This window comes from Terrapene carolina, unplaced genomic scaffold, assembly GCF_002925995.2.
Source record: "Terrapene carolina triunguis isolate 2854851 unplaced genomic scaffold, T_m_triunguis-2.0 Scaffold838, whole genome shotgun sequence".
In the NCBI taxonomy this organism is placed as follows: domain Eukaryota; kingdom Metazoa; phylum Chordata; order Testudines; family Emydidae; genus Terrapene; species Terrapene triunguis.
The window spans coordinates 3,717,136-3,726,737 of NW_020665189.1; the positions used below are offsets into that span (position 1 = coordinate 3,717,136).

General features: G+C 53.3%; 1 protein-coding gene across 1 annotated transcript; it reads right to left on the reverse strand.

The window, feature by feature from the left end:
- Positions 1 to 1,726: 1,726 nt before the first annotated feature.
- On the reverse strand, positions 1,727 to 8,775 carry LOC112102587 (protocadherin-10-like). The gene is made up of 4 exons (XM_024193952.1): positions 6,169 to 8,775; positions 2,675 to 2,733; positions 2,471 to 2,559; positions 1,727 to 1,977 (listed from the first exon to the last, which is right to left on the reverse strand). The coding sequence occupies exons 1-4, from the start codon at positions 8,773 to 8,775 to the stop codon at positions 1,727 to 1,729; spliced, it is 3,006 nt and encodes a 1,001-aa protein (XP_024049720.1).
- Between the last annotated feature and the right edge of the window lie 827 nt (positions 8,776 to 9,602).

Consider the following 9,602-nt stretch of genomic DNA (forward strand, 5'->3'; position numbering starts at 1 on the left):
TTTGAACGAGCTTGAACTTTCTCAATGGTGATGGACAATCTTCGGTTGAGTTTCTCAAAGGAAATATACTCTTCGGGCTCTAGGCTGAGTACAACTAACAGAGGAGTTTGTAGGAGGTGGGCGGAGCGTGTTTTTGATTTGGGATTCTGCCCGATTGTGTGTTTAATGCCTTAAAAAGCAACATGGGGTGGAGTGAAAACTTCTCTTTGATCTGGGAGGGCAGCTATAGCGGTGATGTGCTTGTGTGCAGGAGATCATCACCCCATCTAAAGATCGGTCCCATCCTATGGCTCACCAGTCAAAAGGGGGAGCTTATTTTTTACACTTCCCATGGGGGGGGTGGGGAAACAAGATTGGGCTTTGGGGAAGGAAATCTCGCTGAGATCCACCCCATAGTCATCACCAAGGGGACTGTTATTGGTGAATAAGACAGCAGAGCCTTCCCCTAAATGTAGAGGATTCCAGGGGCTTGCAGGAGGCCAACGTCATCCACCTAGAAGACTGAGCCCCTGTACCATATCTGAACCCCATGAGGGGTCCCCGGGTAAATGGCAACTTGGCTTCATTAAGACCCTGGTACCATAACCAGGGTCTCTGCCTTCAGTGCTCCTGGGATTCCTGAGGGAGGCTAAGTAGAAAAGATGTTATAGCCCCACTCTGCGTCCCCTGGCTGCCCAGTCTCCATCCCCCTTCCACATCACAGACCACAAAGAGGAGGAGATGTGGGTCCCTTGCCTGGGAACGCGAGATTTGCCCATAAACTCTCTCTTTAAGAACGCTTAGATCCTGGAAACTTTTAGTTATAATTTTAATAATAAAAAACAGTCTTCCCCGATGAGATCTGCGTTTCAGATGAGCGGATCAAAAATTACAACACCCGGCAGTTGTTTGGTTATATTTTTTAACTGTCAGTGAGGCCAGAAACAATGGGCTGGTTTTAGCATGCTGTGCCCTGCCTCCATGTCTCCCCTGTAACTGATCTGAGATCCAGGTCTAAGAAATTATTACAGTATTCCATAACTCCTTAATTTATGGAGAGTTCTCCCTGCCCAGGTACTATCTATGTTTGCTTTAACCCGAGTAGCTCTCTCAGCCCTCTTGATTTTAACATGGCATTTTGCAGCGATTCCAGAGCGTTCAATAGTCAGAAACATACACGTGTACTTGATACATTCACACAGCCTCACGAGGAAAGAAGTTACAATAGTTACAAAATGGAGCTTGCTAAAGGCTTCTTGAAATGCGCGAGACATGGCCGAGGGCTGCTCGGATTTTCGGCCCCCAGAATAAATCTGCATGGGGATGTGTTTAACACAAGGCAAATCCTTCGTGTAATCCTCACACCCACTACTAAACGGTCATGTACCCACTAATACACAGACCAGCTACCGCCCCTGCAGAATGACATGGGAAGAATCTTAATGTCTTTCTTCCAGTCTCCCATTTCATTCCTTCTCTTGGTTCAAGTGCTGCAAATCCATCTCCTCTTCTGTCCAGCTGCAGGCCGGAGACTGGACTTGGTTAATTACAATAATAGGTACCTGGGCTGCAGGCAATGTCTTAGCATCACACTGTTCAGCAGATTAGCAAGGAGGGCACTTCGTATAGAAGGACCCCACTGCTTCTTGCACTGTATAAAAGCTGCAGGCTGGAAAAGGCAACTGACCCCATCTCAGCTTCTCCAGGAACATGGACAGAGCTGACCGGCGCTCTGGTCTGGCAGCCATTATTTTAGGTCATTGTTGATAATCATGCTGTCGCCTATGTCGCAATAGGTGGCCATTTTCTTCCTCTTCCCAAAAGTGGAGAAGCTGTTCTTGTCCTCCGGATCCAGGCAGCGGGGCCCCTCCTTGTTTGCCAGCATGGGTGGGGTCCCTGGTATATAAACGTTGTGCTGGTACGGGATGTGCGGCGGGTACAGGGGGCCGTACCTGGGGGTCCAAATGCTGTTGGAGGCCCCGGATGCTTTCTGGAATTCTGGAGAAAGCAAACGTTAGCTAGCACCGGGGAAAGCTTCTGGGGACCAGAGCGGATCAGTCAGCCAGATACACCCTCCCTCCCAATCCAGCCGCGCCTTAATCGGCCTTTAAAATGCCTGAGGTAGGAAGAAATGAATCCGTTCAAGGGGCCTGGCGCTGGACTACCGCTCTACATCACTAGTTCTGGTGCCTATAGCTGTTGTGACTGGTACATAGGAAGATTCCTCTCACTACCATGATGCGTTTCCAACATCCCAGTGCTCCCACCACCGCTCCCCCCGCCAATTCCTGGCGGTGCACCGGCCTCGGGCGAGGCTAGGGTTTGGAGCAGCCCGGGCTCCGATGCGGGATAAAGCACATACAGCGCTGGTGGGGAATGAAAGGCTCAGATGGGGCCTTAGACTGGCAGCCTGGTTCGGTTTCCCCTGCCAGTTTGGGAGCCGCCCGGTTAGACTTTAGGCGTGTGATGTTCTGCACTACCCAACACTAACCAGAGACTGGAGTGACCAGGGGACGCAGCCTGTCATGCTCTTTCTGGACTCCTCTGCGGACTCCTCCTACGTCCTCCAGACTCTGCGAACTAAAGAGAACCATCAAGACAACAAAGACGCCATGAAGACTCCACTCGTATTCGGGTCAGCAATAACCGTCCTTCCCCCTTTACCCCATACCCTCTAAGTATTAGGTTCTGGTACCTTTTCAGGGCTGATCGCTGGGTTTTTGTAGGCAGCCAGTCCGTATTGGGCTGTTTGATCTGTAAAACACAGGAAATATACAACATTAGACACATGGAATTTCCATCTTTCTGGCGCGTGGGTTTGCCATACCCATCACCTCCCCCCAAAGAAGCTTTGAGTGCTTAATGCTCACAGCAAAGGGAATTTAATTAATTAGGTTAGCTCCTTTTGGCTCTATGGCTAGGTTGGGTTGGTCTGAGCTAGATGAACTCTGCCTGCTTTTCGGGCAAATTGAGAAACCACTGAAGGCCCAGGTTCCATGTGGTTAGGGGGTGAATTAGCTACACTGCGAAATAGGTGGGAAATGATCGCTAGAGCAAGAGAAGTGAGATGCCTTCTAGGTATATAGGGTTATGTGAAACTGATCACTCGACAGAATCTCCAGCTCTGATAAAAAAATCACCCCCAAGAACCCATACACCTGACGCTACGCGAGGAGTGAAAAGTGCAAGGCAGAGACAGAGGGCAAATAGCAGGGCAATGCTGCCCTATTCTCCTTGTTCCGGGGGAGGTATATTTACCTTTCCCACTGAAAGCTAAAGCTGTCACTCCGCATCCAGTTATTGGTCTGCTTTCGGATCTCATTCAGATTACAATATTTAATTACTGTCCCTGCCAAAGCGCAGGAACAAAGCTGCTGCTTGCTTGTAGGATTTCTGCGTTTAGAACAACTAACAAAGGGAGCTGTCTTATCTTTTATGTTTCACCAGTGAAGCAACAAGCCGTCTGCTTCCAGAAATCCATTGAAAACCCTCTCTGGCCCGCACTCTAACCCACTTCAGTTGCTCTCTGTAAATATGTTGCCGGTCTAAATAATCTGCCTGTTCTTCTAATCCGTCTCCTTCAAAGAATAGGAGGTGATGGAACATCAGATACGAACATGAACGGAGAAGCAAACAGGGCTTTCAAAGAGGCTCATTTGTATTCTGTTTTCTCGGTCAGACTCCAACTTGGGTTTAGCCAGAGTGATTTTTTAATCTCGGTGTCAGACTCGCTGGATTGTGAAATGGAAGCTGTATTCGATTTGGCTTGCATTAAAAATCCCCAATTATTTCACTATTGTTGCACAGTTTTATTTAATATGCCTGCCTCGTTGTCATTTAGGTCAGACGTTGGAAAGCTCCAGTTCCTGTCTTGTCAATGATTTCTCAGGCCATGGCCCGCGCAAACTGGGTGCAGTTGATCCTGATAATTGGCCAGGTGTGAGTTCAAAAGCGAGTCCGAATCAGGGAAGCCATTTCTGAGGATTTAGGGGTAAAAAATTAAATGTCTTAGAGGTGGTTGTAACTGAAAAGGCAGATTAGTGGGCATCCAAATTCCAGGCTTCCCTGCCTTGGGAGGCAGCATGAGGAGTGGGAAATGTATTAGGGATGAGATCCGGTGAGCTCAGGACATATCTCCCTCCGCCCTCGTTCCAGAAAACAGCCAAGAGAAAGAAGCCAGTGGAGTTACAGCGGCGGGAGTGAGATAGGAATCAGGCCAATTACTGTATTCTGAAAGCAATGCGCCTCTGAAGCCAACTAGCCCGTGGTAGTAAACAAAGTAACTGTTCGGACATAACTGAGCCCTCTAGTGTTCTCCTGGCACTTGGTAACACAGGTTTGATAACAACTTGCTTTGCCCCTTTACAGAGCCATCCATCAGCTCTCAAAGCGCCCCTCAGACATCCAAGAATTAAGCCTCACTGCACCTCTGTGAGGTAATACTATTTCCATTTTACAGAGGTGAAACTGAGGCACAGAGACACAGGAAATCTCTGACAGAGCCGAAAGCAGTGTCTTCCAGACTTGTCTCCCCCCACTAGATCACGCCTCCTTTCTTCTCCCTCTTCCCCACTACCCCAGTTTTCACACCTTAATTCCCAACCCCTGTCTGTAAATCTGGATCCATTCTTTCATTACAGATTTTTTTCTCTTGATATTTGTAAACCTTTTTTATTATTATTATTTAGTTTCGATTGAGGTGGTTTAGTCTGGTATCTCCCTACACCAGCCTGAGGCGGAGAGGTGTGGAAATCAGCTGTGTGCGGAATGTCACTAGAGGGAGTTTGTAACTGACTGGAGGAAAATCGCATTAACATATTAGACAACTGTGTCCAATGATCCAAGGGAAAATGTAAAAAGAAAACCTGTCTACAGAATGTCTTGTGCTTATTTTAAAAAAGGATATTTTGTTAAAAGTAAAATGTTTGTAAGTGGATTAGACTTCTCATCCCCATCCATCCCCGGTAATCGCGTTATTGAAAGAGTATTTCATCTAAAAAATTAGACGTTATTCATTTAAATACCTAACAAATGTTGACATAAAAATCTCTTTAAATCTTTTTTTCTCTCCGAGCGCAGAGTCTAGGCTTTTGCACCATCTAGTGATCAGTTCACCGAAATGTCAGGCATTTGTCTTCTGCAAAGTGCTCTTCCCCTTCAATGACAATATTTCAGCATTAATTTTAATAGATGCCAGGAGAAAAGTGGTGTCCTTAGGAAATGGGGGAATGGCGAAGTATCTCAGTTACAAAGACAAGGAGATGCCTCTGAAAGAACCAAACAAGACACCAGGTCTCAACTGTGAGGACTGGAGAGGCAATACTGCAGCATGACACCCTTCGCTCCCTTCGCTCGTTTGGGAAGGATTTTAATCACCACATGAAACCTCCCCCATCCTCCAACAAAGCCACTTAGGGCGATTTATAAATAATAAAAATAAAACCCGAAAAGGATCGTCACTAGTAGGAAAGCACTGGGTGCGGTACTGATGCAGCATTGGGCAACGGCTGCATCTGAATCTGCTTGAGCCGGGTGTATCTGCCTGAATTTCTTATTGAGACAAAGGAGCTGAAAATCCCCAAGGGCCACTAGAGCGCCTGAGTAATTCGTGCCGCCTGTAATATGTGCTATGGGGAAATACAGAATAGAGAGTGAAATTTCAAGAGGCTTAAAGCACAGCTTGCTTTGCTGCCCCGTGTCATGTCTGGCTCTCTTGAGGGAAGGCTACGGGGTTGTGCAGCCGCAATCGGAGGCTAAGCGAGAGCCCTCAAAAGGGGACAGTTATCTCCTGAGACAGCCCTTGGCTTTCCTGGGCACGCTCCCTATTTCAGTCTTAATAGGAGCTGGGCTACTGCTTCTGAGCGCGTTCTGCTACTTTCGCTAATTTAAAATGAGCCTGACGTCCCCCAAATCATTAACTGAAATGGATAAGGAGCGTGCTGGAGAATTCCCTGCTGTCTGAGGGGTACTAATTCCGACACATCCACTTGATCAAAGGGTAGGGTAATTATCTTTAAAAAGTTGTGCCCGAATGAAAGGATTTCTCCCAGCTCAGATTTGTTTCCAAGGGGGCGGGGGAGGGAGAGAAGAAGGGGGAAAGCCGGGCTAACCCTTGAAGGGGTATTTCATGGCACTCTCTCCTGGTGTGTCTCACTGAGTCCCACCGGCTGTACTGCAGCGCAGGGTTACCTGGCTGGCGGCACTGACGGTGTTATTGGCCGGTCGGGGCTTCCTTCCCGGCCCTGTTAAATTCTCGGCGGCTTTCTCGTTGTTCCTCAGGGGACTCGGGCTGTAGGGCTTTAGGAACATGAAGTCGCTCTTGGCGGACTCCGGGGTCAGGCAGACTTTGTAGCAGTAGCCCGGAGGGCCGCTGCCCGCCACGTCCAGGCAGTTGGTGGGCACTTTGTTGCCCGAGGAGAGCTGGGGTTTGATGTTGGAATTTTTGAAGACGTCGGCCGAAGCCCTGGCCTTCACGCAGCAGCAGGCGGGGAGGGAGCAGCCGTAGCCATGCAGGGAGTGCCGGTCCTTGTGGCACTTGATGGCCGTGAGGATGATGATGGCCACCAGAAAGGTGAAAGACACGGACCCCAAGGAGACGATGAGGTAGAGGGTGAGCGTGGAGGAGGAGAGCTCAGGGTTCAGGGAGAGCTCGTTGAAATCGGACAGGGTCTCGGGCACGCTCTCCACCACGGACAGCAGCAGGGACACCGAGGCGGAGAGCGGCGGCTGCCCGTTGTCCCGCACCTGGATGACCAAGCGGTGCCTGGTGGCATCTTTGTCCAGGAAGGCTCGGATGGTGCGGAGCTCGCCAGTGTACAGGGCCACGCTGAAGAGGCTGGGGTCAGTGGCTTGCAGGATCTGGTAGGAGAGCCGGGAATTCTGCCCGGAGTCGGCGTCTACGGCAGACACCTTCCCCACCAGGTAGCCGGGGTCGGCCGAGCGGGGCACCAAATCTGTGGCAAGCGAGCCGTTGCGGGGCACGGGCGAGACGATGACCGGCACGTTGTCGTTCTGGTCCAGGACGAAGACGTTGACGGTGACATTGCTGCTGAGCGGGGGGAAGCCCGCGTCCTGCGCCTGCACCTGCACCTGGAAGTTGCGGATCTGCTCGTAGTCTAGCGAGCGCAGCGCGTACATGTGCCCGCTGTCCGAGTTGATGGAGACGTAGGTGGCCACGGGCATGCCCTGGATGTGCCCCTCGGCAATAGAGTAGGACAGGTAGGCGTTCTGCCGGCAGTCGGGGTCCAGGGCGCTGACCGAGCAGATGGAGGCGCCCGGGGCGTTGTTCTCCAGCACATAGACGCTGTAGGAGGGCTGCAGGAAGCGGGGCGCGTTGTCGTTGATGTCGGACACCTGAACGGTCAGGGTCTTCCTGGTGAGCAGCGCAGGCGAGCCCATGTCCCGCGCCGTGATGCTGACGTTGTACTCAGGCACGGCCTCGCGGTCCAGCGCCGCGGTGGTGACCAGCGTGTAGTAGTTGCGGAAGGCAGCCTGGAGCTGGAAGGGCACGTTGCGGGGGATCTCGCAGCTCACCTGCCCGTTGTCTCCGGAGTCCCGGTCCAGCACGCTGATCACGGCGATCACGGTGCCCGGCGGCGCATCCTCCAGCACGGGCGTGGAGACCGAGGTGAGGCTCACCTCAGGCGCATTGTCGTTGACGTCGAGCAGGTGCACCAGCACCCGGCAGTGCACGGCCACCGCCGAGGGGCCGCGGTCCTTGGCCTGCACGTAGAGCTCGTGCAGGCGCGCGCGCTCGTAGTCTAGCGGGCCGGCCAGGCGCACCTGGCCGCTGCGCGGCTCCACGCTGAAGAGCTGGCGCACCCGGGGCGGCGCGTGGCCGCTGAAGGAGTACTCGATCTCGCCGTTCGTGCCCTCGTCCAGGTCCGTGGCGTTGAGCTTGATGACCAGCGTGCCTGGGGGCGCGTCCTCGGGCAGGCTCACCCCGTAGGAGGGCTGGTCGAAGGCCGGCACGTTGTCGTTGGCGTCCAGCACGGTGACGAGGATTCCGGCCGTGCCCGACCGCTCCGGGAGGCCGCCGTCCAGGGCAGTGAGCACCATGCGGTGGCTGCGCTGCTGCTCGCGGTCCAGGGCTCGCTCCAGCACCAGCTCGGCGAACTTGCTGCCGTCGCTGCGGGTCTGCACCTCGAGCGAGAAGAAGCCGTTGGGGCTGAGCTGGTAGGTGCGCAGGGAGTTGGTGCCCACGTCCGGGTCTTGCGCGCTCTCCAGCGGGAAGCGGGCGCCGGGCAGCGCCGACTCGGTCACCTCCAGCACGTACTCCGGCCAGGGGAAGCTGGGCGCGTTGTCGTTGATGTCCAGCACCTCCACCTCCACGCGGTACAGCGCCAGCGGGCTCTCGATCACCAGCTGCAGGTGCAGCAGGCAGGCCCCGCCGGCCTCGCACACCTCCTCGCGGTCGATCTTCTCGTTGACGAAGAGGATCCCGTTCTCCAAGTTCACCTCCAGGTGCTGCTTGGTGCCGGCCCGGGACACTATGCGGAACCGCCGCGTCGACAGTTTGGACACGTCCAGACCCAGGTCCTCGGCGATGTTAGCCACGAAGGCGCCGTGCTCCAGCTCCTCGGGGACAGAATAGCGCAGCTGGCCAGCCGCCGGCTCCAGGCAAGAAGTCACCAGGAGCAACAGTATCTGCCAGCTCCAAGTCCAGCCGCTGCCCCAGACTCCAGTCCCCATGGCGCCGGGGCCCCTGCTCCGGCAGCGCCTCCAGGGATAAGGCTCACCCGAGACCACCCGTGCCACCCAGCGGGAGCTTGCGCTGTCTCCCCGGGCAGAAGGCATCGGAGGCGAAGGGTGCGGTGGCTAGCCCGGGCCTGAGAGCGCCGCCGCTGCTGCTGCTTTGCCGCTCCCCCACTTGTGTTTGTCCAACACTTGGACTTCCAACTACTTTCGGGCTCACAGACGGAGCAGCGGAGGGAGGACCTGCCTCTCATTTCAGCACCGCATTGGTGGACAGAGGAGTCGAAAGCCGGAGCTGTAATTATGCCGGAATGGTTAACCCTTTGCTGACGAGGGCGAGGGGCGGGAGAGAGGCAGCGAGGGAGGAGAGAGCGCGATGTGTTCATGCTAATACCCGGGAGATTGCAATCATTTCCATACAGGAAAAGGTCAGGTATCTTCCCAGCGTGGCACGGAACTGCCTGACGGAGACGGATTCCGCCCCAGCGACTTTATTGCAAAGAAAAAACCTGTTTGAACGGAAAGAACACAACTCCCATTAAATCTGATCACACCGCCCACTAGGGCCCACCCCCGCGGGGACCCATTGACTGGCCTTCGCCTCTCCGCCCAGAGAGAGGAAGTTTATGTTACTGGTTACTGGGCAATAGCATCTCTAGCCCCGAGCAGATGAATATGGGGCCAGTAATATTTTCCCACAGATGTTTGCTTCATCCTTGCGGTAGATTAAAGAGCCCGAAACACACCGAAAGCCAAATCCTCCGTATGAATATCCTGACATCAGCCTCCATGCATGGATTTAACCTTTAACAGATGGTTAAGCTCCCACAGAATTGATTACATTTTACTGCACACCGTTTTCCTTGTAATGCTGACTTTTTTAATTACCAGAGAAGGGGATTACATCCCAGACAGCCGGCTCAAGGCTG